Source organism: Electrophorus electricus, chromosome 2, assembly GCF_041902795.1.
Source record: "Electrophorus electricus isolate QZ-2024a chromosome 2, ASM4190279v1, whole genome shotgun sequence".
NCBI classification, from domain to species: domain Eukaryota; kingdom Metazoa; phylum Chordata; class Actinopteri; order Gymnotiformes; family Gymnotidae; genus Electrophorus; species Electrophorus electricus.
Genome location: NC_137498.1, coordinates 29,276,323 through 29,302,364, shown reverse-complemented (window position 1 = coordinate 29,302,364; position 26,042 = coordinate 29,276,323). Strand labels below are relative to the sequence as shown.

Below are 26,042 nucleotides of genomic sequence, written 5' to 3'. Positions count from 1 at the left end.
GTAGTATGTCCTAATGGTTGTCATTTTGCTTTTGGCTGTCATCTTTAAGCCTGACCCACCCTGTGCTACAACATTCTCTCTCCTCTCTCTCTCTGTCTGTCTTTTTTTCTCTGTCTTTCACTGTCCCTTAGGAGACCTAAAATAGATTCTGTGCTGGGGCACTTATCTACATAGTACGGCATCTTTTTATCTGCTCCATTATGACCATGTTTTCAGTATATTTTAATATTTTGATCTGCTTTGTACATATGAAATGTGCAGTAATGCTTTACAAATACGTTGTTAAATATGTTAAATAGGTTGAAAGAAGCTGGGAGAATCATGAGCAGATTAGAGAAGGCCATGGGGCTACACTGTATTTGAGAAATGTTGGGCGTTATTGTTGAACATCCTTTGGTTATGTTTAAAAGTCAGTATCTCTCTCTCTCTCTCTCTCTCTCTCTCTCTCTCTCTCTCTCTCTCTCTCTCTCTCTCTCTCTCTCTCTCTCTCTCCCCTCCCCGTTCATCTTAAACGCTACCACTAGAGAGCGTTTCTAAGGGACGCAAAGGCTGCACCATGGCGTCGACATGTGTAAGAGACCCGCGCGCTAACCGCACATCTCGCCCCTCCTGCTGACCGTACCACTTACGTCCAGTTATGCATGCATTGTGCATTCAGACTGGACGCAACAGGCGGATGATGACGACCACGGGCTGAATCTGCTAGCGTTAATACAAAATACTTAGCAGATATGGCAATCTTTATATACCGTTTCGACTAAAGGTAAACTCATTGTGCGTTTAAAATTATAATTTTGCTTTGTTTTGACATATACAACATTTTTGTAAAGATTGCAGTAAAGCAGAATGGGAAGTTAAGGAATCGGTTGAAATGTAACAGAAATAGAATAGGGCAAAAGCGAGTTGGGCTGTAGTTAAGTTTGAATAAACTGGCGGCGTATTCAGCGTTTGCCTAATTATAACCCGAGCTCATCTTCTGTAACAGTATCTCGCGTGTCAGTGGCGTGTTACGCGATTACAGCTTCGTGCGTCGTGGTTCACGCGACAAAATCTGAGAGAAAAGCGCATCGAGGACGTTTATGTTTGCCCGCGAAGGTAAAGTCTGCTTTAACTTACCGAAAACAAACCGCTAAGAAGGTAAAGTCTGCTTTAGCTTACCGAAAACAAACCGTTAAGAAGCTACAGCAAACTAAACAGTAAACAATTCCCTCAAGTTCACAGTACTGTCAGGTGGTCTTCTCTTATGGGCGAGTGTTATTTTCAGTGATAGTCACCATTGTTGAGTGACCATATAAATAGCTTACAAACTCTGAGAAAATAAATTTTCAGCATACCGCATAACCAACTTTGAGTTTCAACAGTAATCTCATTAATCGAGACTTCTTCATCTTAGTCTCAAAAATAGTATTTGCTAAACAACATGAAATGTTCATCTTTTGGTTCCCGTTGTCGTGTGTGAAGTTTTCTTGCATATGAATTTTTGGAATTAACTTCACGTTTTGCTTTGTACTGCGTGTCCTTTCTTTTTGTTTACTTGTTAGACCTTTAGGCTTCTCAAACTAAAGGTTCACCCCGTTGTAGAATTCCCATGGGAAACATGGATTTAAAACATTTACATTAGCAACAGCTTCATTCTTTTTAAGTTTGATGTATACCTTTGATGCCTGCTCAAAGGTACAAGTAAACAAAAATGTTGTTTTATATTTACATATTTCAGTTTTGTCTCATGTTTAAGGAGCAGTATTACATCAAACGGCGGATTAGTTTTTCTCATCTACGAGCTCAGTTTCGGTCTGCACTTGTTTGATTTGCGTTCTAAGAAATTCCGCAATTCCAGGTAGATACATTTAGATACATTTTACCTGTCACGGCGCGAATTATCCGATGCAGTTTTTTTTCCCTTTTTTTAGGCAGTCTGTGTTAACATTTGGGGATTATACTGGTCCCATACTGGTTGCTGACTGGTTTCGAAATGATACCAGTACAATCACAGACGTTTCTCTCTTTATGTTACTTCTGTATACTGTATTTCTCTCTCTGTATTTCTCTTATGTTATTTTTTTATGTATACTATGCCATGCAACCACCCCACATAACCATTTCCATTATAAGAAGCCCATGTCAGCAGCGTGTATGCAACTTCTTAATGAGACTCTGGGGAAGAACTTGGCTGTTGTTAAGATGCTGTGTATCAAGGCCACAAACAGTGAATTCCTGAAACTGGCCTGTGCAGCTGCACATCATTCCTGTAACGTTCCAAGAACGTACAAAATACCACTGGATTTCACTTATTTAATTGTCTTTATTTTACCCCCCGATGAGGGCTAGTGATGTCACCGGTATGAGTTTCACATCGCCAGTTTCAGTGAAGTGCAAAATTGGTTTATGAGCACATATTTGATTTGTACCTGCAATTTTATGTTCTTTAAAGTCTTGCACACATTTCATACAAATAACACCATGCTGTTACTACATGGCTGAGCTGTATATTTATCCATAGCATGCATTGTTTCTTCCGTTGTGGGAACACAGGGCTTGCCAGAGGTTAGGCAGCTACACTTCCCAAACAACAGACTCCATTGTTAATTCCTGATCTCTCTGGCTGCTGTAAGAAGCTCCCCTTCAACACTGATCTGAGATCCATTTTTTTTTCCGTCTGACTGAGGGCTAAGGTTACGGCTTGGATGATGAGATGGGGTGAGGCGCACTGAGAAAGGGCAGCGTCTGCCAAGATCTCTCTGGGGCCTTTTGTCAGCCATTGTGGCAGAAGTAGATCATTTTACCCTGGAGAGGAAGCAGAATTCCTGTTTGCCACAGCTCATGATGGACAAACTTCCTGCCAAGCACAATTTGGAATCTAATGGAAATGGGAGGGGTCTGTGAGAGGAAAATCAAAAGGCTTTAGACTGATCATATAGATGTTTGGAAACACACACAGGCCCAGTCAAACAGAAGTGAGAGTGTGACACACAAACATGCACAGGCCCAGTAAAACAGGAGTGGGGGTGCGACACAGAAACACACACAGGCCCAGTAAAACAGAAGAAATGAAAGTGTGACATCAGAAACACACACAGGCCCAGTAAAACAGGAGTGAGAGTATGAGACAGTTGAACACTTTCCAGCATGGGGAAACATAAAGGAAAACCAGTTACTCCCATGGTCACACATCTATCCCATGTTTTGACATTTCATGCTCATCTCAAACACATTCTGAATGGTCAACCCACAGCACCGAAATATGTCTGCTTGCCTGCTCATACAAAAAAATATTAGGTTCTTCAGTGAGACAAAAAAGCTATTGGTTGCTCTGACAGGCATCTGAACTTGTAATTGTAGTTATAATTGTAAAGACTTTGCCAGTACACAGGTAAGGCCTGGAGGTGTATGTTTAGGAGCTTCCGCGGGATCATGTGGTGTATGTGAATGATTTAGTAAATCAATGTTTTACAGATTTATGAGGGCAGTCATGCCTGTCCCTCCACCTCCCCCTCCACCCACTGCTCCACCTCCCCCTCCACCAGCTCCCTTACAGGTAACACACATATATACACACACGACAAACACACACAGATACACACACAGATGCGCGCACACACACACACACACACACACACACACACACACACACAGATGCACAGACACAATAGACACATACACCTGCATACACAAAGTTACACATGCATATACACAGTCACAACACACACACACACACAAAGGCACACATAGACAGCACACAGACACGAATGCACTCACACAAACAAACACAAACACATATGTTCAGACACAAACACACACACACAGACCCACACAAACAGACAGACATGCATACTTGCACACAAATACACAGACACAAAACACACACCCAAAGTAAACCATACACATGGACAAATATACATATACAGACATACACACCTACATGCACAGACAAAAAGCATGCACGCAGACACACTCACATCCACACACACAAACACACCTGTGCCTGTACACATATGCACAGACAATAACACAGAAACACAAACCAACAGACATACAGTGGAACATATGCCTGAATAGTTACACACATGCATTCTGCTGCATAACATCACCATGTTCATCCTGCAAACCAGCTGGACACATTTGCATTATTAATTAGAGATAAAATTACACACACACACACACACACACACACACACACACACACACACACACACAGGAGCATACATCACACAACAGTGTCACATTTTTAGGGCTGGCTCTGAGTAGTCCTCGTGGTTGATTCATGTCTCCTTTGAGCTTTCTGTCTGTGCAGATCTGTGTCTGTGTTTAAATACTTAAATACATAAAGGTGTTTTTTCTCACTCTATCTCACTATTTTTCCCTCTCTCTCACTCTCTTTCTCTCTATCCCTCTCTCCCTCCCTCTCTCTCTCTCTCGCTCTCTCTCTCTCATGGTCCTAGTCTGAGTCTCCTAAGTTCCAGTGCTCTGCAGGAGGAGGGCGTGGGGCACTGCTGGCAGACATTCAGAAAGGCACGCGGCTGAAGAAGGTCACACAGGTCAATGACCGCAGTGCCCCCTCCTTCGAGAGTGAGTGCAAATGACATCCAGTTCATGGTCAACCAGAGTACCATTCAGCTCAGGCAGAAATGGACTGACACGATGCTCCAGAAAAGGATATCATAGCGAAAATCAGCTGGGCACACTGTATCCATTTACAAGCCTGACTGTAACTGTAGGGAAGAGTTAATCAGGAAGGGTCAATGATATGGACTAAAATTTATATTATGGTATTTTCCACTATCTAGATAATAATGATACCATGATATACCAGAAAAGTAATAAAGAAGATAATAATAATAATTATTATTATTATTATAGTAGTAGTAGTAGTAGTAGTAGTAGTAATAATAGTAGGAGTAGTAGTAGTAGTATTGTTATTGTTATTATTATTAACCTTTAAATGCCCATTAAACATAATAAATCTTAATCATGACCGATTGTGACGGTGGCAGGGAGTGAGATGCAAGTGGAAGAAAGTATGTTTTCAAACACTGTACTGTATATTGCCCATTGATGCACAATAACAATGCAATGCAGCAAGCAGAAATGAAAGGTAAAAAGGCGTTCGTGCTGGCAATATCTCTCGAGGCATAGCAACGCAGCAGAGTAGCAATTTTACCAGGAACGTCTGTAGCAGGCAGGAAATAGGAGTATTAATCAGATATTTTAAAGAAACTGAAGTACTTGGGAAGGGGTAAATAATTACTGTTGTGTTCCTCGTTTCCCTCTCCTTCCTGTCTTCTTCCTGAGCAGTGGAAAGTGCCACCTTGCTGGATTACTGTGGTGGGGTGGTGTTCAGTGTTTTGGGTGGCGTGCCACTGCTGGTGGGGCTAACTGCAAGTACTCTTGTCACCACCTCATACTCACAGACATGAGTGACTATAATGTGGTGAAGTAGATTGGTGGTGTTTCTACATTTAGCTAATAGAGTGCCCTGATATGGTTTGCCCAGTATAGTTTGCTGGCTATGTTTGGCAACTCTGAATCTAAACGAGTTCCAAATGACTGAGGACACTCCCCTTTTTGGAAATAGTTCTTCAGCCTTGGTTGCAGTTATATTTTGTTCTCAATCATCTTCAGTTTTGCAGGGCATTTCTACAATAATGTTTAGCAACTAACTTTTCAAAGGTAGCTAAGATCCAAGTGGGCTATATTTTCCCACTCATATGGGCAGTATAATGTATGTGTTTTGTGCAGCAGCTGGTTGAATAGAAGCAAATTAATAATCTGATTGCACCACCATTGTAAATTAGAGTTAAATGTAAGTTTTAGAACAACCTGTTTGTTTTTAATAATTAATAACAAAGAGGGGTTTTATTTTATCTTATGAGCTAGCCTGTTTCTGATTTGCTGTTTTGGGGCTCATCATGGTATTCACAGCAATGGAAAAACCCATATCATGGCACTGCGATATTACCAGTAGTCACTTTAACTCTGCTGTAGCACCCAGTCCTAAGGTTAAAGTTTACATCGCCTACACAGCAGTGTGAATGGAGATTTTATAGTTTGGATATAACACTGCATTGGCTAAGTCAAGCTGAATTTGGTAAGTTGAAAAACCAGTAAACCAGTATTAACCTGCATAACCAGGGTTTTGGAGTTTTTGTTTCAGTTCTGCTTTGATGACATACATTCCTGAGTTATGGTCAGAAATAGTCCGTCAGCATGCAATCCAGCAATTTGGTGTTCTCATATCAGGACACGTAAGCAGGTCACACAGTGAGAGAGGGAAGAGGGCCTTCACACAGCAGATAAAGCACTGCTTATCTGAGACTATATTTAATGTCAAGGTCCACCAGTGATTCACACTGACAGATGTGCGCATGCCTGTCCCCACACAAAGTGCTCCACCATTATAGGAAGGAACCCACTGCAGTAAACACAAACCATGGACAGTTTTACTTTGAAGTGGATGATGAGGTCTTTCCTTTCCTCCTAACCTGTTGGTCATCCTGTCTGTGCCTGCCCAACTCCAGAACCCAAGGGGAATAGTGTCAATGGCTTTGGGATGGGCACGTCAACTGGGGGGTCCAGCGCACCACCCACACAGGGGTCCACTCTGAGTGGGCTCTTCGCTGGGGGATTTCCTGTCCTCAAGCCAGTTGGACAGAGAGACAAAAGCTTAGGTAACTCAGGTTCACTGGCTGTATCCCATATTGATCAACGTAAGATGATTATTACATTGTGTCTAGCAGTGAGTACATGTTAAATTTTGTACATTTCCTTGGTGGTGTTTGTGTGTGTGTTTTTTTGGGTTTTTTTCTATCTCAGTTTCTCAGACTGGCTCTATGGCCAACCTGAAGCAACCTTTATGGAACCTGCCATCTCATGGGGAGGGTTTCCACGGCAGCACCCCAGATCTCTCTCCCTCCCACAAACCTTTAGAAAGATCCTCCTCTCTATCTAAGACACGCCCCCTGTCCTCATATACAGCACCCTCCTCCCCCAGCCAGGTGGTTCCTCCAAACGCCAGACCTCACTTTTCTGCCCCCATCATCTTCACCCCACCTCCACCCCCTCCTTCAGTCTTTTATCAGGATCGGCCTGGCAACAGGCCACCTCCTCTGCCCACCTGTCCACCCCCACCCCCTCCACCCCAGATCTCCAAACCTACCTGGCTTCCTGTCCAACCCCTGCTCATTCCCATGCCCACAACTGCTCCTCCACCCCTGCCTCCATCCCTCCCTACTTCTGCACTTCCTGACAGGTTTCATTACCCCCCACCCCCCTCTCCAGTTTTGTTTGATGCTAAGTACTGTAACAGTCTATTAGACCTCCCTCCTCCATCCCCTCCACCTCTCCCTGCCTCTTTTACCCCTAGTCTACCCTCCTCTCTCCCACCACCACCTCCTAAAATGCCAGCTGTGCCCTTGCCCACGTACCGTCCGACAGTGCCCCCACTGCCGCCCTCCTACCCCTGCACAGCACCCAGCCGGAGACCTCCTGCCATCCCCCGGAACACAGGTGCACACCTACATATGCAAAACTGCCAGGACTGGATTTGCCCACCACTGGACATTTCATTTTTGGAGAATAGATAATAAAGGCTGATTTAGATGTGGTAATAAAATGTAAAGCATGGTTGATTGGCAGGTGCTGGCCGATTGGCTCCACCCCCTGCCCCACCTGCTCGCTCTCCTACCACTGAGTTGTCCAGCAGAACCCTGCCCCCTCCCCCTCTTCCTCCACCTCCTCCACCTCTGCCTCCTGCTCCACGCAGCTCAATGAGGAACGGATACCTGAACAGCCTTGGTAAAAACACCCCACTCATAATTAATTAATATTTCAATATATCATTTTAAAATGCATTAAAAATACAGAAAAATAAATAAAAAGTATTTAACTCAACATTAAAAGTATTTAACTCAACATTAAAAGTATTTAACTCAACATTACAACATTTTTGTTTTAGGAACAATGATCATGAAGCATTAAGTATGCAATATTTTATGCTTGCTTGCTTTCCAGATGACTTTGAATCTAAGTTTCAGTTCCACCCAGTTGAGGATTTCCCACCACCTGAAGAGTTCAGACCTTTCCCAAGAATATACCCAAGCAAAGAGAACAGAGGTACTCTCAGGTTATATACCCTGTATAATACTGTTCTGACAGCAGTTCTCCCACCGCACACCCTAGCTTAGAGGGAATGTAGACAAGGCCTTGAACCAGAATTGCAAACACATGTCATTCACTGAACAGCCTGGAGTTTGCGTCTACACTGTGGTTGCACACACAAGTCAGCTCACACTCACTTTGTACCTACACTCATCTATCACTTTTTTTGTGTGGCTACATCTTTGATACAGATTAATTTTATAGATGTACAGTTTACAGCATTTGCCAGACACTCTTATCCAGAGGAATGTATATGTTTATCAGTATGACTATGTGAGCTCCCTGGGAACTGAACCCATGACCTTGGTGTTAATAGCACTATGCACTACCTGCTCAACCAACAGCTTAGTCAGGCATCCCCCACACAGCATTAACACTGAAGATGATACAAGTTTATATTTTTTTGTTGTGATTTTACATGTCATTTTACATGGGTTAACAGTGGTCCTGTGGTCAAAAAATGATATGGACAGTTAAATGATGACTTATGGTTGTCAGGACTATAGATTCATTCCATTGAAATGTCTCATGATTACTCTGGATAAAGACTGATAAACCTTAAACTAATCCTAACCATCATTCTCATCAGCCAGTGTGGATGGGCAGCAAACTCTGGGCAAAATCATTGGGTGTATGCTGAATACTCTTTTCATACTTAAAACTGAAAATGTCTTTAGGCCCTTGTGCAGCTGTGACAGTTGGTATGGATTAATGATTAATGATCAATAATGATTATTTGCAATGTTTCACACTATTCAGAAGTAAAACAAGTGTGATGTTCCCTTCCCCAGTGATGTCCCATCCTCCTGGCATGAGGACCTACTTAAGATGAAGAGGAGGATGCTTGGTGCTGCCCTTCATTACAGTTCCATCTCGTAGTCATCACTCTGTGGTGGACGAGAACCAAATTCCAACCTCATGTTATGCTGATCTCTGAACTCTGGAGGTTGTGTACAACACACCACCTCAGACCTGATCCAAGTTTTCACCTCAGACATCGGAATATAATTTTTTAAAAAAACAAGCCTTTCCCAACCACTTATCTGAGCTGCAGGGCTTGTTTTGGGAACCGGATTATGGTAAAAAGATGTTGCATTCTTGGAATACTTAAAGCAGTGTCCATTTGTCCATTATCTGCGCTCACAGGTGATTTTGCTTTGCGCTGAGGAATAGAGGTCAACTAGCTGACCATGCTGCGTGATGTCAAAATTTTCAAACTATCTTTGGATGGATCTGTCATTACCTCCACACAGTGCCGGACTAGTGCTCCTAGGAGCAGAAGTAAGTATTGATGAGGGGACATTGAGGAAACATGGAAATTTATCCTTATAGAGAAAAACGTACCTTGTAACTGTAGTACGCTGCCCTGTAAGTGGACAACAGGACTCATCTCTTAACAGTAGCACACTGGTGACACAAGCTGTAACAGTTATCTGGCCTCAGACTGGGACACCATGAATGAACCAGAAGTTACCCTGATTACAATCTGCATGTCACAACCAGGAAAAGGACTTTCTTTATACCACATACTAAAACAATTAAGACCCTATGAGTGTTTTGTGTTCTATAGATTTTTGTCCCATATTTTAATGCAAAGCGTTTCATAAGACACTGGACATTCATTCTCCTTTCATGTTTAGTTGACATACTGTAAGTTGGTCACAGGTTTTCTGTTTTTGCTAAATATCGGCAGGTTTGTCTGAATTTTAACTCATCAAGATATTCACGCAAGACAGAATGTAGTACCACCAACTGGATTGTATCTGTGTGAAATTCAGAAATTATGATTCTTTGCTAAATAAATAACGGCTTAAATTCAACAAACATAGCAGAGTACCATTTTATTCCTCTTGCAGAAATTTTTATATATATATATATATAAAAAATGAGAGAAAATAAACAGCATTCTTTCTTAGTTCCCAAGCTACATTATCATACATCAGGAAGTGCATGTGATGGTCAAACATTCTTTTGCTGTAAATATTTATATACATTTCACTTTGACTTCCATGCAGCACAGCGATAGTGTGGAAATGACAGCACTTCTCAGTGACATCACCTTTCAGTGACATCACATCTCAGTGAATGCTGGCTGACTGCAAAAGGTCACATTCTCGCTAGACTGCAGCAAAAACATGAAAGGCAATCCACAGTGTTCACAAATACACACATGCTTCTGTAACAAAAATTAAATGGAAGTAAAGAAATGAATACATATTCATATACAGCATTTACATTCAGCATTCTTATCATCTTTCAGTATTCTCATTATCTTTGTTCATTACCTGACTGTGTGCATGCTAAAGCACTTGTGTGTGTGTGTGTGTGTGTGTGTGTGTGTGTGTGAGTGTGTATGAGAGCAAATGCATGTGTGTATAGGGTGGGAGGTGTTTTGAGGGGCTCAGGTAAACAACTTGCAGGCAGTAGAATCAATAGAGCAGGACTCAGTACATCTCAGCAGTCCATAGGTCCTGAACAAACAAAGAGACACCACTTGCTGTAGCTGACTACAAATCCAACACACACACACATGCTCAAAAATAAAACAGGGGTGAGGTTTATGTGCTTAGGGGTTGAGCATGTTTGTGAATTTTGGTGTGCATGAGCAATTACACTTTATTCTTTCATGTGTGTTTGTGTGTGTTATGTTTGTCTGTGTATTTTGTCTGCATGTGTGTGCAGGCGCCATGTACTTACTGCAAGTGAGTGTATGTGTATGTGCATGCATGTGATCGTGTGTGTATTTTTGTTTGCATGTGTGTGTGTGTGTATTTATGTTTGAGCATGCATTTATGTGTGTGCATGTGTGCACGTGCATGAACGCATGTGAATGTTCATGTGTGATTGCATGTGTGTGCGTGCATGCATGTGTGTGTATATGCATTCATGTGTGATTGCATGTGTGTGTCTGCATGCATGTGTGTCCGTGTATACGCATTCATGTGTGTGTGCATGCATACATGTGTTTGTGTGTGTGCGTGCGTGTATGTTTGTGTGTGTATGTATTTGGCCCCTACCCTGGCAGATAAGTCTTGCAGGTCTGATAACCAAAGTCCTTCCCATCACACTCTTCAATTCCATCATGGCGATATCCATCTCCACAGAAGGCCTTCTTACAGCCTGCAAAGCAGAGGCACATACATAACACACAGAAAACACAAACACAAGATGATGGTGGCGACAACAGTATTGTCTCCATATTAATCATTTAATATTGTGCTGTTTTGTGCCAAAAAGTGTGGACAAGGTATGTGTGAGCATGTATGAGGATGTATGTGTGTGTGTCTGAGTGTGTTTGTGTGTGTGTAAAAACATGACTTATAACAACACTATAACCACAGTCATTTGTCCAAAACATAATAGTATGAATGAGCTAGTATTAGAGCATATATGTATGTATGTGTGTATGTCAGTGTATATACACATAACCACAACTGACCCACACAGTCATCTGTGACCACCTTGTTTCCATCATCGCATTCCTCTCCATTTTGAGGCTCCACCACTCCATCCCCACATACCCACCCTCCCTTCACCCTCTCTGTCGACTGGAAGTTGAGCAGCTTTAAAAAGAAACAGTTTTTATTGTAAAATAAATTACAAGCCTTCATCATTTAGTAAGCCTGAATCTAGCCTACACCACTGAACAGGAATAAGCTTTAAGGGCAGGCAAAAATAAGGCTCAAAAACAAGACAGTGAGTTCATGCCCACTGGAGTGAGATGTAATGGCTCTTCTCAGGTCCTATGAAACACCCTTGTGGAACCAACGATGACAGGAATGAAGACAACAGCAACAGCAGACTGTTGTCATAATGACTACTACAATAGCAGATTGTTGTCTAAACAATTTTTACAACAGCAGGCTGTTATCATCTACAACAGAAGGTGAAGGAGTAAAGCGCTGTACATGAATGGGTTGCCATCCATCTGTGTCTTTAAAGTAGAGCGATCTCTGATCCTTACGGAAGGCGAGCGCATTCTCTGAGTGGAGCTGTTTCAGATCCTCCTCACTGTTCACCACAAATATCTACACCCAGAGGAACAGAGAAATGACAAACAACACTGCACTTAACAACACAATCAACACAATCCACAATCCAACACAATCCACTGAAGGTTGTATGTGCAAGGGTGTATATGTGGAGATGTTTGTACACAGTTTGTACAGTTTGCGTGAGGGTGTTTGTGCAAGAGTATTTGTGCTGGGGTGTTGACCCAGGCAGTTTGGGAAGGCGTGTTTCTGCAAGATTGTCTGTGCAGGGTGTTTATACGAGGGATTTTTGTGCAGGAGTGTGTGTGCAGGGTTGTGTGTGCAGAGGTGTTTGTTCAGGGGTGTTTGTGTAGTGTTGTGTGAGTGAGGGTGTTTGTGCAGGGGTACTAAGTAGGGGTGCTCACCTCTGAGACTTTGTCATATTTGCCACGGCGCTGCAAACCTGCACTCCCAGCGTTGTTCAGGCTGCAATCGCAGTGTCCAGGAACACCAGGCATCCCCTTCTCACCTTTCTCACCCATCACATACAGGCCTGCACCACCACCACCCACACACACATTCACCAGATACATCCCCACACACACATTCACAGCATACACAGGCAAGCACTGAAACTAGAGTTTGTGTGTGTGTGTCCCTCTCACTCTGTAGGTGTGTGAATGTGTGTGTGTGTGTGTGTGTGTGTGTGTGTGTGTGTGTGTGTGTGTGTGTGTGTGAACACACGTCTGACCACCTGAGGCAGGAGCTCCTGGGGGTCCCGGATGTCCACTGGGTCCAACAGGGCCAGAAGGACCCATGAACCCAACTGCACCAGGCTCTCCTTTAGATCCCTGCACAACCATGCACACACACAGTAGTGTAGAGGAAGTGAGAGGGAGAGAGAGGGAGTGAGAGACAGAATGTGAAAGAGAGAACGTGAGAATGAGAGAGTGAGTGAGTTCATAGATTCAGTCCAAGGTTCAAGTGCTGATGTGCTCTCGAGTGACGCTCCAGGTCTGCAATCTAGCAAGCACTGAAGCCTTAAAGGTCATGACACCAATTTCTCTGATTGCTTCAGCTAGGGTAAGTAGTTAAACCCACAATGATTAAAGAGTGGGGCACAGCCCTACCAGACATCTCCCAAAGCTTGTCCTAAGGCTCTGACATGGTACAGACAGGAAAAGCCTATGTACAGAGCAACACAGGAGGTCTGAAACCTGACACAGCTATGTCTGTCCAATACAAGATGATAGCAGAACTTGACAACTCCTCTAATGGGTCCTGCTTCATGAAAGCTACATGGCACAGGCATGTACACACACACATACACACACACACACACGAACACGCACACACATACACACATGCCCACACACGCTGTAACGAAGGCTGAGCAGGTTAGGGAGCATACACTCACACACACTCACACACACTGTAGTGAAGGTTGAGTAGGTCAGGAAAGCATGCACACACACACACACACACACACACACACACACAAGCTGTAATGAAGGCTGTAATGAAACCATACACACGCACACACACACACACATACATGCAGACAATTTGATAGTGTGACATGTGTGCTAATGCAGTAGTCTCACAGACACCTCAGGAAGAGGTCCTGACTAATTTAGCAAAGTAAGGCACTGTTGGATCAGGTAACTGGGTGTGTGAAGATGAGCAGAACGTGGGGGGGTGTGTGTGTGGGTGCATGTGTACGTGTGTGTGTGTATGTGAGTGAACACAAGCTAAAAATGTGATGGGTCTCTGGTGTCAGTGACCCTTATGCTACTTGTGTATTCAAAGACTCATGGCATGCTGGGTAATCCCAAAATTATTCCATTCAGCTGGAACTGGTGTAAGCCCTGAAGAGACAGAGAGCATGTCAGTGTGTGCGTGTATGTGTGTGTGTGTGTGTGTGTGTGTGTGTGTGTGAAAGTATATGAGGGGTATGGAGTGAGTACAGAGTGTGTGTGTGTGTGTGTGTGTGTGTGTGTGTGTGTGTGTGTGTTTGGAGTGTTGTCCAGAATGAGGAGGTGGTTTTTCGTAAAGTTTCAGAGTGTTGGTGTTTTCTCTCACTCCAGTATCAGTGTAATGTGTGACAATGGCCCATGATGAAACTGCACCAGGCACCATGAACATCTCAAGGGATTTACACAGAGTGTGTACAGAGTGTGTGTGTGTGTGTGTGTGTGTGTGTGTGTGTGTGTGTGTGTGTGTGTGTGTGTGTGTGTTTGGAGTGTTGTCCAGAATGAAGAGGTGGTTTTTCGTAAAGTTTCAGAGTGTTGGTGTTTTCTCTCACTCCAGTATCAGTGTAATGTGTGACAATGGCCCATGATGAAACTGCACCAGGCACCATGAACATCTCAAGGGATTTACACAGAGATGATGAAAATGATCAAAAATACCTCTAATTAAAACTCCTAACAGTGAGCATGAGTATGGTGAGTTTATAACTATCAGAGAATTTGTTGTGGAATCTAAAATGACTCATGTAATTTGTGGAGGTGGTTATGTATGGTGTAGGTACATGTGTGGAGGTGAATATGGGTGGTCTAGGTACATGTGTGGAGGTGGTTATGGGTGGTATGTGTAGCATAGTTATGGGGTGGTGTAGGCACATGTGTGGCATGGGTATGTGGTGGTGTAGGTACATGTGTGGTGGGGGTTATGAGTGCTGTAGGTACATGTGTGGAGTTGGTTATATGTGGTGTAGGTACATGTGTGGAGGGGGTTATGGGTGGTGTATGTACATGTGTGGTGGGGGTTATGAGTGCTGTAGGTACATGTGTGGAGGTGGTTATATGTGATGTAGGTACATGTGTGGAAGGGGTTATGGGTGGTGTAGGTACATGTGTGGAGGGGGTTATGTATGGTGTAGGTACATGTGTGGAGGGGGTTATGGGGTGGTGTAGGTACATGTGTGTAGATGGTTACGGGTGTTGTAGGTACACATGTGTAGGTGGTTTCTCCCCACCTGTTTGCCTCTTCTACCTGGTCGTCCTGAAGGCCCACGCTGCCCTGAAACACCAGGCTCCCCTTTCATTCCTATTTCACCCTGGGACACATGTATACACACACACACAAAGGCATAGAAGGAAAGTCACAAACTTATTGAAATCAAATATGCACTGAGACATATGACAGATCAATGCGGACTCCCATAATTCCTCAGTTGTTACCTTCTGCCCCACCATTCCAGTCAGGCCGTTCACCCCCTACAGAGACACTCAACTGAGTACATTACACATATCTGAAACAATGTATTAAGGACAGAACTGACACATTGGGGTACTGACACTCTGGGGTACTGACACATGCATGAGTACTGACACATACAATTTCCCTCACCTTGTCTCCCTTTACACCTGGACTTCCATGATACCCCCGTGAGCCCTACAGAACAGAATCCTGTGAAGGGACTCTGACACACTCAGTGCTGAAACAAAATAAACACTTATTTTCCCATTTCCAAAATAAGAGAGTTTAAAAGACAAACCTTCTCTCCCTTGTATCCAGGCAGGCCCTGTGTAAAAAGAAAAATTCCACAAAAATGCTTCTAAATAGGTGTATTAACAGATGGGTGCAGAAGCACTGTGACTCATAATTATGAGAACATTATTCATGGATCTGTTCTTCACAAAAAAATACAAATATCTGGTACTATATTTCTTAGAGAATCATTATAATCATTATAAGGGGTTTCAAAGTTCCAAATTCAGCATCAGAAAAAAGCCACAAACCAATAGAAATCTACAAACAGCACCGGCTATAGAAGGCCTCTTCTTCTACAATTTCCCCCACTATCAATAAAGTTCACTCATTACTTTACTTGTTTGTTCATTAATAAGAAGGGAATGTCAGAGCTAGCTTCAGCAGTGTTTCAGTTTATGCCAGAATAACTGGCAGGAAATGGACCAATCCCCTTGTGTCTGGAATCGGAGTCTCTCCCCCCGTGCCATCTCCAACAACGTCCTCCACAGTCAGCAAAGCAATTCTGCCTGCAGTGTTGGACATCTCAAACCAATCAAACCTCATCTTGGCACATGCTCAGACTAATAGGGAATCTATGCAGGTGGAGGTGTGCAAGGTGGGGAGACTGCAGCAGAAGGTGTGCTAAGAGGGGGTGACTCTCTCACCTTAGGACCCGATGGACCTCTCATGCCAGGCATTCCCATCAGCCCTGGGTCACCCTTCTCTCCCTGTCAGTCACACGGGAAGAGCAGGGTATTAACAGGAACTGCTAACCTGAGGAAATGTTCTATTGATTGCTACAGGGTGAAATGCCGACTGTGTCTTGCCTTTAGTAAGCTAACAATTGAGAACTGTTGGGTTAATGGACAGTATTTGTTTTGCAGTGTGCCATAAGTACTTAAAAGTGAATGAAAATTAAAAGCAGAATGGTGATCTATAGTAGAGCCTATAGCAGAATGGTAAATGGTGATCTTTAGCAGAGCCTATAGAAGAATGGTGATCTATAGCAGAGTCCATAGCAGACTATATCTATATCAACCTACAGAGAACAGGGAAAAGGAAGGGAACTTAAATAAATGGTTTAAGTTCCCTTAAACGGGAATGGTGATCTATAGCTGAGCCTATAGCAGAATGATGATGTATAGCAGAGCCTATAGCAGAATGGTGATGTATAGCAGAGTCTATAGCTGAAATGCAGATCTTACTTTTGTTCCCTCAGGCCCAGGCCACCCTATTGGACCCTGCCTACCAGGAAGACCTGGCTGACCAGAGTGACCCTACAGAAGCACACAGATACATTAGTTTAGATACATTAGCACAACAGCTACTGTGCAGTGTTGAATGCAACTTTGAGACTTCTACTGTTCATATTCATACTCAAATAAATGACAGGCATGACCTCAGCTGTTTCATGATTCATGATGATAACCTGTCACTGTTACCATTTTGCATTTACCCAGGATACGTACACAGGACAGTATTTAATTAATTAATATGGTTTTGTATAAAAGCATACAGGTGTCAGTGCCAGTTTAGTGGTGCACCACTAAACTCCCACACACTCCCACACACACCACACTCCCACACCACCCACACACCCCCACATACTTCCTCACACTCTCACACTCCCACACCCCCTCACACTCACACACACCCCATACCCCCCACACGTTTGTTTTTTTACTGGTGAGCATATACTGTATGAAAAGTCTGTAAGTAGCTTCTTCATCTACTCAAAAGTTCTCTTCCCTGTCTCACACATTTCTCCCTTGATCTGACTGCATATCGTCCTGCCAAACCTAATCTGGAGGCTAGAACCCCTGCAGCTTCTTTCTTGCTTCTCTCTCTCTTTCTCTCTCTCCCCCCCTCTCTCTCCCTCCCTCTCTCTCCCTCCCTTGCTCTTTGCTCTCTCTCTCTAGTTCTCAGTGTAATTAAATGGCTTTTTGCTGATTCTGGTGTGCACTGCAGTGGGGAGATTAATGTCCGTGTCAAGCACTAAACTAAATGCTATTGCCAGGCAGCATGCCCACGGACCAAAGCCAGGTCTTAATGCACTACAGTAATTAACAAAAAAGTGGAACTCTGGAGCACTGCAAAGCTACAGTACACAATAAAGAGCACCACAAACATAACACAGTGTTGTAGTGTTTTCATATAATCTTGAGATGTGATAACACACTGGTGAGGTAAACAGAAAAATTGTTGTTCCATTGGTCATAAGGCTTTGTTAAGGAGGTTCATCATGGTTATGTTTAAAGATTCACACCAGTTTTGGTGAATCAAATCTTACCTTTGATCCTGGTCGACCTATATCACCCTACAGAGAACAGGGAAAAGGAAGGGAACTTAAATAAATGGTTAGGTTCTGCTGTACAGCTGCAGTATATGAGAGAGTCCTGTACAGACTGACCTTCTCTCCCTTGGGTCCATGTATTCCTGGAATTCCCTGAAATGGAGAGTGAATAATTCTATATAGTACTAACACAGTAAATATAACGCTTTACTTTATCTGTAATGCTGCTGGTGTTCATCCCTACCTGTGGTCCAACAGGGCCAGGGAGACCCGGAGGTCCTGGTAGACAATGCTGCATCACTGGCTCTTCATCTTTTACTCTACCTCCCTGTGGCTCCAAAGATACTGGGAACACCTTAAAAACAAACATTATTAACCAATAAGTAACAACTTATTTTTGAATAGTTTGTTTTAACTTCCTCAGGGACCCTTCAATTACCCATAACCAATTATCAATGTGTTCCCCATCACAAGCCAGCAAGGACTGTCAGAATCTAGAACACCATTCAGGGTCTGTCACACTCTAGAACACCATCCTCAGTCTGTCACACTCTAGAATGCCATCCTGAATGTGTCAGACTCTAGAACTCCATCCTGAGTCTGTCAGAAGCACAAAGATCACATCGCAGCTAGTCTGACTGACTAGCCTTTTACTTAGTCAACACTCACAGGAACCTGATGGCACACCACACAGCTGGGGTCAGAATCTAAATCCTAACTTTACCCGTCTTTGAAGAAAAAAAAAAACTCCTTTAAAATATGTAGCTGCTCAGATTTATTTTGGTTTTACCTCTCACGCTTTCATATTTAGAACTAGTTAGAATGACTGTCATTTCATAAGGAGAAATACAGTATAATTCCTCTAGTGCTGTTGAGAAATAGCATTGTAAAACCAAGAATGTTGTTTATCTCAATTACTAATAGTTATTTTTAAATAGTGTACAAATTTTAGGCACATTTAATAAAGGAGAAGATAAGAACCTGTCATTATATATGATAGCTGAGAAATGTGGAATACATTAGCCAGAAATGATTAAATGTTAAATGAGCATATAAAAAAATCTTTGTCTAGTAAACATGAAAAAAACCCAAATATTTTTAAGTATCATGCAGACAAATCACATGAATAATCACTCACTTGACCTAGTCTCCAGACGCTGGGAGGGGGCGGGAACAAGGGTGGAGGAGGCGGAGTCACTAGGCAACATGGTTCAATTTTATTCAGAGCATCCGGTGGGACCAAGGCTATGGCAATCAATTACACAACAATTATTAGAATTCGGGACAGGCAGTCCACCGTCTAAGGAGACTAGAATTTTTTTAGTCTGCTTATTGCTTGATGTTAAACACGTACCACTGTAGCTCAGCAGTAAAGCAACATTTTTGCCAACACCAATGTAGTTCATTCAGTTCCCAGGGATCACACTTTGTGTGATATATTTAAATTGTGTGATATATGTAGGTGTGAAATATGTAAATTTCTCTGGATTAGAAGGGCCTGTGAAATGTATGTTGTCCTCTTTTAAGCATCAGGATTATATAATATTACTTTAACACTTTGGTGTAATTTCAAACTATGTTATATTTGCATTTGTATCTTCAACTGTATCTAAGGCAAAATAGTCAAACAGCACTACTGTAGGCTCACATATCCACAGAAACAATTCGGTGGTTCTCCACCAACGTTTGGCGTTTAACACTACTACACTCCTCAGATCCGTGCGTAGTTTATTGTGAGTCTGTCCTTTGATATTCATATCAACTTGACTCATGGTAAGAGCCTGAGCGTACAGGAATACAACACTAATATATGTCCCTGTAGTCTGCTGTAATACACAGAAACTGAAGGAACTCACATCTACACAGCAATGAAACTGGTAAGCGATATTAATCGCCTTCCTCAAATTAATACACCCACCCACCACTAACAGCGAAAAATGGAAGACACATCGCATGCTCTCGTATAACATATACTTATCTTATCTATAACATCTTACCTGTTGGAATAATGTTATCCAAATTGTTAGATGAGAAGCTTGACACAGAGTACAGCAGAAACTGCAGCTGTATTCCAACCTTGGCCAAAGCCATGTTTCTGCCTCCTGTACGTGCTAGATTCACAGTGCACGCACGATGTTTGAACTATATTGAATTACCCTCGACCTCCTTTTCTCTCCCATCCCAACACGCGCCCACTTCTTCCCGCTCTGCGCGCACACCTGTTAAGTATCGTCTACGCTCGTATGACTTTTTCCAATATATATTTTGTCCGTCTCTCTTCGTGCTGCCGTTTCAATGAGCGAAGAATGCTTCAAACGGTTTCTCGGAATATCGAAGCGCGACTGCTATTACAGCCAATGTGCTGACACAGGAGATACCCCCACTCCCTGTGCCAATATTAGACTAATACTACGACTGTGCCCTCGACGAAAAATGACTGAATAGGTCGGAGCCAGCAGCCGACATGGAAACATTTAACAGCTTAGTTAGTTTTGCATTAAGCAATCGTCTTAAATATGCAATCGTATTAAATATGTGTCATACAAAACGAGTGAATATGTAGGCTACTGTACGTCTAGATAACTCATGTATAAATGTGTACTCACGGCTACATTCAGCAAAATGATCTAGGTCCTAGTCCGTGTGGATACACGTGTACGTACCCTCGTGAACTGATGGAGACGAGCGAGCAGACTAAACCAGTACACAACCAAAACCGAGGACGTACTCAGCAGGCATGTCGCGTTTATAAAGCTGTAATAGTTACCTTATTCCACCCGAGGCCAGTTGCTCAACTTAGTAATACCGAATTCGCACCATCAAACTATAAAAAGCGCAAGATTCATCACATGAAGCTTTTCAAGAGTAGTGTGAGAACCTTTTTCAATTTTTCATCTGGTTACTCACTACCAAATATCTGCACATGAACATTTTCAACTGAGTAAAAATCTAGATTCCACTTTAATGAGATCAGAGAATACAAAATAGATAAAAATTGATAGAATTTTCTCATAAATACATATAAAAACAAAAAATATGGCCTAATGTTAAATTTATTTTGTCATAATCCACAAGAGTAGCATTAGGTGTAACAATAGGGCAAACAGCTACGCAAAACATTGACATTCCTCTAGTTTTCACATTCACATTAACAGCGGTCAATCTCTACACACATAATACATGCCTTTAAGACAGGATGTTTACATTATGGCGGTACAAAGCAAGAGTGTAATTCACTTCAGTGAATGCAACTGCATGCAGATGGCCTCTTAAAACAGTGCTGTCCTCCTAAGATCCAGCTATCATTCACATCATCCACATGACCACCCATCTTAAATCAAAAGCACAATGTCCTCCGCATTATCCAATCACTTACTCTCATACTTGAACAATACTTAGAGCAGTGTTCACAATGAACTTTTTTATGCGGACAAATGGCCCATATTTACCACCAGTAATGAAAACTTTAGTTTAAAAGACTAGCATGATTAACAATGAATCTAGGAAACAGTGATGTAAATACACAGCAGGTTCCAGGTTATTAGTTCTTCCTGTTCCTTTCTTACAAGAAAGACAAACAGAAATGTTATCATCATAAGCAGGTGTTTCATTTTAATAAAAGGCACTAATGACTAAACTGTTTAAAAGCTGAAATCTAATTTCATACACATGACAGCATCTTAACAGCATTAGTGTATGTGAGGCACTTTGGTAGCAAGCAGTTTTCTTTTAGCTGCCAGATTTAAAAAAAAGAATTTGCTAAAAATTGTTTTGCCTTCCACAAAGGCACCTGGCGTATAAAAACCAAAGTGAAGGCAGTTGTCCCCATCCTGAATTAAGTGCTTAGATGTAATTGGTGTAATTCCTTGATACAAAAAGATAAAACTTTAATAAGACTGACATTCATTTTGGTCCAGTCAAACCTGTTTAAACCCTTCCTAGGTGTCTGCTTATCCCAGTCCTCTCCTAACTCCACCACCTCTGGATGGATGAATGGAAGGTTCCTTCATCTTATCTTTCAGTCCTAGTTCCAGTCATCCTCACAGGTCAGCACGCCAAACCTATTTTCCAACCCAGTGACAGGTTGCATTCCATCTCTCTCTCTACTGTTCCTGCTGCCCCCACCACGCCTCCTTTTACCCTGGCCCCTCCCTCTCCCCCTCCCCCTCCCCCTCCCCGCTGATGGAAGTGGTGCAGAGTGAAGAGTCTGGGACTGGCCAACAGAGCCCGTCACTACCCCTAACAGGACAGCATAGAGCTGTCCAGCAACAGATACCCCAGCCAGCAAAGACTCAGCCTGGTGGCCCCCCCGAAGAGCAGCCTGCACACCATGTAGCAGAGTACCACTGAACAGCCTGGGGTGGGAAAGGGGGGGGGGGGGGGGGGGAATTAAAAAAATAAATAAAGAGAGAGAGAGAGAGAGAGAGAGAGAGAGAGAGAGAGAGAGAGAGAGAGAGAGATGGATCAATCAATCAGAGGTTTGGTTATATTATGGCTCTACTATATAAAGATACTGGAACGATGCCAACAATCAAAATGTTAACTTCTATACCTAGGAAAAGTATGTCTTGTAGATTTGTTTATTTCATGTTTAAAAAGTATGTTCTGAGAACTTCCACTGATGGAATTCATGTGTTAGTTAATGCAAGGTAAAAACAACATTAAAGGTGGCCAAAATCTAGTGCAGTGTAATGATATAACAAGACAGTTATATGCTGAAACCAATAACATGCAACACTGCTGTGCTTGTCTAACTAATATCACATAACTAATGCTGAAGCAGTGACAATAACAGAACAAACTTCCATAGTAATAGTATTAAACACAGAGAGACATACAGTACCAGACACAGTGAGGCTCAGGAAGTGGAAAGCACAGTAGCTGGTTCAGGTAAATTCCTGCCCACATACAAGACTGCCATTGGCTAAGAGAGTGAGCCACACCCAGATCCAAGCCCCTTCTGTGACCAGTGTTAAGTCTCAGTCGGTCTAATTGCTTGCAGACAGAGGCAGTAGCAGCACAGAAATGTAGTGGATCTGTAACGGTTAGAACAAAGGACATAAATTGTGAAAAAAACAAGAGTGGTTTACACAGATGCCAAACTTCCATTTATGTTTAGCAAACAATTGAGAAATCATGAAGGTTCTAAGGCTCGAGGTTCAACCACAATCCTACTTAAAGCATGTTATGAACACCAGGTGTCTTTTTCTAGGTACAAGTGACACCTTCACCTCCAGGCAGGGCCATGCGCCGACAAAGCTCCCCATACACCAGCCCGAGGAGCAGGCACTGCTGCACTGAGACACTTGGCCTTGGGGTAGAGGACTTCACCCAGAAATACGTCACACATGCAGGCAACCACAGATGTGGAGGTAAGGGCTGTAGCACATGCTCCATCACACCCAGCGTTCCTAATAACACCTGGAGCCTCACTGATGCTGCCATCTGTGTCAGAATGTGAATGAGAGCAGGAGATGAATTTATCTGAAGGAGTTATGTCTGGTAATTGCTAATCTGTTTTTTGTTTTGATTTTCCATTCACAGTCTGATTGTTGTAATCCTGTCTTACCCTGTCTAAAGTCATCAGGTTGAGCTGTGGGTGAGTAGTGGTTAGGTGAACCTCTATACTGGTTCTCCTGAGGTTAAGGTCAAGTCTGTCATACTCCTCCACAACAGAGTTGGCGCTGGAAGCCTGTGACCGCCCACTCTGACTTGCTCTTGCCTTTCCACCACTTCCTCTACCCCTCTGTGCTTGAACAGCATGATCCTGTCTTGCCCCGCTGAGCAGGAGGATTTCATAAATGGCCTTGCGAATGCTCAACGAGGCTTCATGGCTACTGGGCAGACGAGTGTTCTCCACCTGAGGAATCAGGAGGACTCTCTGGAGCACCAGCACATCTAGAACCAAAGGGGGCAGCCTTCCTGACGTGATCCCCCTCAAGAGCCACTCTGGCTGGGAGGCTAAAGATACCGGGAGCCCCTGGACATCAGGGAGTCCAGCTTGACTGCTAGAGAAGAGCAGTGCCAGTCTGCTGGTAGGAGGGAGCTGGTAGTCCTGTATCCCAGCCATGAGCTGCATCCGCAGGTTGCCTTTCTTCCTGCCTCCCAGCACTTCCTCCAGAGCATTCAGTGGGCTTCTGAACTGTGACAGCCAAAGCAAGAGGCCCTCGATGCGAGGATTTGAACGCCCTCCCCTTGCTCTCGCCTCCCTCTGCAACTCAACCCGGCTGGAGAGCATCTCAAACGTTTCTGCAGGTGTGTAGTCATTACCCGTGACAACTGCGAAAAGGGGCAGGAGCTGTTTGTTCATGTGGTTGAAATGCGAGCAAAAGCGGTTGACGGTGAAGCGCAGGGCAGGGATGTAGCGCTCCGAGGTCTTGCCACAAACGTTCTCCCACTCAAAAAAGGTGAATGGCAGGTAGCCACCAGGCAAGTCAAAGATGTAAAAGTCACTGTCGTTGCTCAGGACAGGGCATCGCCACTGATGAGCCAGAGAGGCGACCTCAAAGTCAGCTTCGGAGACGCACTGCACAAGGGGCACTCCGAGGTCACGCAGAACCTGTCTGAAGACTTCCCGAGTGAGCAGGGGCAGAACGCTACCGTGAGCCCCCCGGGAGAGGGCATGTGCCTCATGGATCTTGCTCTGAGCCCGCTCTCGCAGGGTCTTGAATTTCCTGTCCGATTGGTCTATGCCACCATCGACAACCACAAATGGGAGCACACCGCATTCTGAGAGAGCGGCAAAAAATCGTCGCACTTGAACAGCAAAGATGTCATAGTCTCCGCCCCTCGCCTGGTCCAAACCACAGCTAAAGTACAGTCGGAAGTACAGGCTGCAGCCGTCAATTACAAGGTGGCTTTTTCTCAGCTTCAGGTCAGTGAAGAACTGACGATTTCCTTCCACGTAACTCGTCAGACCTTGCACCCCCATGGTACAGCTACAAGGGAAAAGAACACGGTGACATTTTATTTAACATACTTTTGTTATTGACATCTAGGTCATGTCCTAACACTCTACATTTAATTTTTTAATATTATTGGGCACAAAATATTGTCAAAAAGAATATATATATATATATATATATATATATATATATATATATATATATATATATATATATATAACATTCCAACTTGAGTCCAAATCCTTTCATTGTATTGCACTCTATACAAGTGAAAAGCTAGCTTTTTTTTTTTTTTTTTACCACATACTTAGTCCACGTCAAATATAACAAGCAATCTAATTATTTTTCTATCTTAGCAAATCAAAAGTGTCCGTGTAAGTTATTGCCTAACATTTTGTTGACACAGTTCACTGATAACACTTAGGTTTCTATTGGATCATTTTCAAAATTTGGATGCAATAACGTCAGCTAGCTATTAAACTAGCACTCATTGCGATAACGGATTTATGTTGTTTAGTTACTGGCCTGCATGTACTGTTAATTTAACATTAGTTTGGGCTAGCTAAAGGTTCCCAGTAAAGTCAACAACAGCCTAATAGCTAGCTAACAAGCTAGCGTGACCTAAGTAAGCGATCCTCCGACGTTTCTTAAGCGCTTGCGCTTATTCTCATTCATGTAGCTAGGTTAGCGTTAGCTAGTCAAGCAGTTAGGTAGCTGGATGCTCATACGTGTAGCGCTCGAGTTCGAGAACCTCGATATAATTTGGAATTTCGTATGATTTATACTCTCCGATATTTAAACGAGCATCTGCTTTCTGCAAAACGCACTTACTTTAATTAGTAAGACCGCGTCACAAGTTCATATCTGGTGAACATTTCCCTCCGTTTGTGCCGTCCTCCCTTTCTTCTTCGGTGGTGTCATTGACGCCAAACCTAGCTATCTTAGTTTAGTTACATCTATCGATGAAATAAGCTCTTTTTCGATAGGCTGTAATAGACCGTAATATTTCCATTTACCTTTAAATTATTAAATAATATAAAAATATAATAACACGTCTACTAAAAACACTATTGGTTATTCCGTTAGAAAAAACTCACGGAACTTTGTTACCCTCTTGTGGTCATTCACACCATTTCATCCCTCAAAGGTTTAAAGACTGTCCATCCCTGACTTAAAGCTGCAGTCTGTAAAATTGAGAAGACAGCTTTCCCGCTCCTCTGCGCTCCAGCCCCGACCCCCAAA

General features: G+C 43.0%; 3 protein-coding genes across 12 annotated transcripts; 1 reads left to right on the top strand and 2 right to left on the bottom strand.

Moving 5' to 3' along the window:
• The first annotated feature begins 546 nt into the window (after positions 1 to 546).
• Positions 547 to 9,978, top strand: wipf3 (WAS/WASL interacting protein family member 3). Of its 3 annotated transcripts, XM_027014922.3 has the most exons (9): positions 547 to 763; positions 1,736 to 1,837; positions 3,454 to 3,535; positions 4,440 to 4,566; positions 6,516 to 6,665; positions 6,811 to 7,503; positions 7,633 to 7,791; positions 8,008 to 8,109; positions 8,946 to 9,978. In XM_027014922.3, the coding sequence occupies exons 3-9, from the start codon at positions 3,458 to 3,460 to the stop codon at positions 8,984 to 8,986; spliced, it is 1,350 nt and encodes a 449-aa protein (XP_026870723.2). In that variant the 5' UTR covers positions 547 to 763; positions 1,736 to 1,837; positions 3,454 to 3,457; the 3' UTR covers positions 8,987 to 9,978. The 3 variants fall into 3 exon arrangements, with proteins under 3 accessions (XP_026870723.2, XP_026870721.2, XP_026870722.2); XM_027014920.3 differs by lacking the exon at positions 1,736 to 1,837 and having other exon boundaries at positions 548 to 763; XM_027014921.3 differs by lacking the exons at positions 547 to 763; positions 1,736 to 1,837 and adding an exon at positions 979 to 1,095.
• A 2-nt stretch (positions 9,979 to 9,980) lies between these two features.
• Positions 9,981 to 20,622, bottom strand: wu:fc38h03 (uncharacterized). Of its 4 annotated transcripts, XM_027014918.3 has the most exons (18): positions 20,502 to 20,622; positions 19,893 to 20,006; positions 19,034 to 19,140; positions 18,140 to 18,250; positions 18,013 to 18,048; positions 17,893 to 17,919; positions 16,808 to 16,879; positions 16,268 to 16,330; positions 15,628 to 15,654; positions 15,480 to 15,524; positions 15,311 to 15,346; positions 15,106 to 15,186; positions 12,880 to 12,976; positions 12,551 to 12,678; positions 12,063 to 12,182; positions 11,594 to 11,717; positions 11,172 to 11,274; positions 9,981 to 10,625 (listed from the first exon to the last, which is right to left on the bottom strand). In XM_027014918.3, exons 2-18 carry the CDS (start codon positions 19,984 to 19,986, stop codon positions 10,556 to 10,558), a joined length of 1,341 nt encoding a protein of 446 aa, XP_026870719.1. In that variant the 5' UTR covers positions 19,987 to 20,006; positions 20,502 to 20,622; the 3' UTR covers positions 9,981 to 10,555. The 4 variants fall into 4 exon arrangements, with proteins under 4 accessions (XP_026870719.1, XP_081554108.1, XP_081554110.1 ...); XM_081697982.1 differs by lacking the exon at positions 20,502 to 20,622 and having other exon boundaries at positions 19,034 to 19,092; positions 19,893 to 20,459; XM_081697984.1 differs by lacking the exons at positions 11,594 to 11,717; positions 20,502 to 20,622 and having other exon boundaries at positions 19,893 to 20,461.
• A 211-nt stretch (positions 20,623 to 20,833) lies between these two features.
• Positions 20,834 to 26,031, bottom strand: aste1b (asteroid structure-specific endonuclease 1b). Of its 5 annotated transcripts, XM_027014975.3 has the most exons (6): positions 25,898 to 26,031; positions 25,632 to 25,787; positions 23,465 to 24,833; positions 23,127 to 23,340; positions 22,739 to 22,931; positions 20,834 to 22,250 (listed from the first exon to the last, which is right to left on the bottom strand). In XM_027014975.3, exons 3-6 carry the CDS (start codon positions 24,824 to 24,826, stop codon positions 21,920 to 21,922), a joined length of 2,100 nt encoding a protein of 699 aa, XP_026870776.2. In that variant the 5' UTR covers positions 24,827 to 24,833; positions 25,632 to 25,787; positions 25,898 to 26,031; the 3' UTR covers positions 20,834 to 21,919. The 5 variants fall into 5 exon arrangements, with proteins under 5 accessions (XP_026870776.2, XP_081554057.1, XP_026870775.2 ...); XM_081697931.1 differs by lacking the exon at positions 25,632 to 25,787 and having other exon boundaries at positions 25,898 to 26,029; XM_027014974.3 differs by lacking the exon at positions 25,898 to 26,031 and having other exon boundaries at positions 25,632 to 25,884.
• Positions 26,032 to 26,042: the final 11 nt, after the last annotated feature.

Bases quoted from the DNA above. Each gene is read 5' to 3' on its own strand.
- wipf3 (XM_027014922.3), top strand. From the start codon at position 3,458: ATGAGGGCAGTCATGCCTGTCCCTCCACCTCCCCCTCCACCCACTGCT. The intron at 6,666-6,810 runs GTAACTCAGGTT...TTTCTATCTCAG, and splicing joins ACAGAGAGACAAAAGCTTAG to TTTCTCAGACTGGCTCTATG. The intron at 7,792-8,007 runs GTAAAAACACCC...CTTGCTTTCCAG, and splicing joins CGGATACCTGAACAGCCTTG to ATGACTTTGAATCTAAGTTT.
- wu:fc38h03 (XM_027014918.3), bottom strand. From the start codon at position 19,986: ATGGCTTTGGCCAAGGTTGGAATACAGCTGCAGTTTCTGCTGTACTCT. The intron at 15,187-15,310 runs GTAACAACTGAG...CATGTGTCCCAG, and splicing joins CTGGAATGGTGGGGCAGAAG to GGTGAAATAGGAATGAAAGG. The intron at 11,718-12,062 runs GTACAGCGCTTT...TTCTTTTTAAAG, and splicing joins ATGGATGGCAACCCATTCAT to CTGCTCAACTTCCAGTCGAC.
- aste1b (XM_027014975.3), bottom strand. From the start codon at position 24,826: ATGGGGGTGCAAGGTCTGACGAGTTACGTGGAAGGAAATCGTCAGTTC. The intron at 23,341-23,464 runs GTAAGACAGGAT...ATTCTGACACAG, and splicing joins ACCTGATGACTTTAGACAGG to ATGGCAGCATCAGTGAGGCT. The intron at 22,251-22,738 runs GTACTGTATGTC...TTCCCACCCCAG, and splicing joins CCTGAGCCTCACTGTGTCTG to GCTGTTCAGTGGTACTCTGC.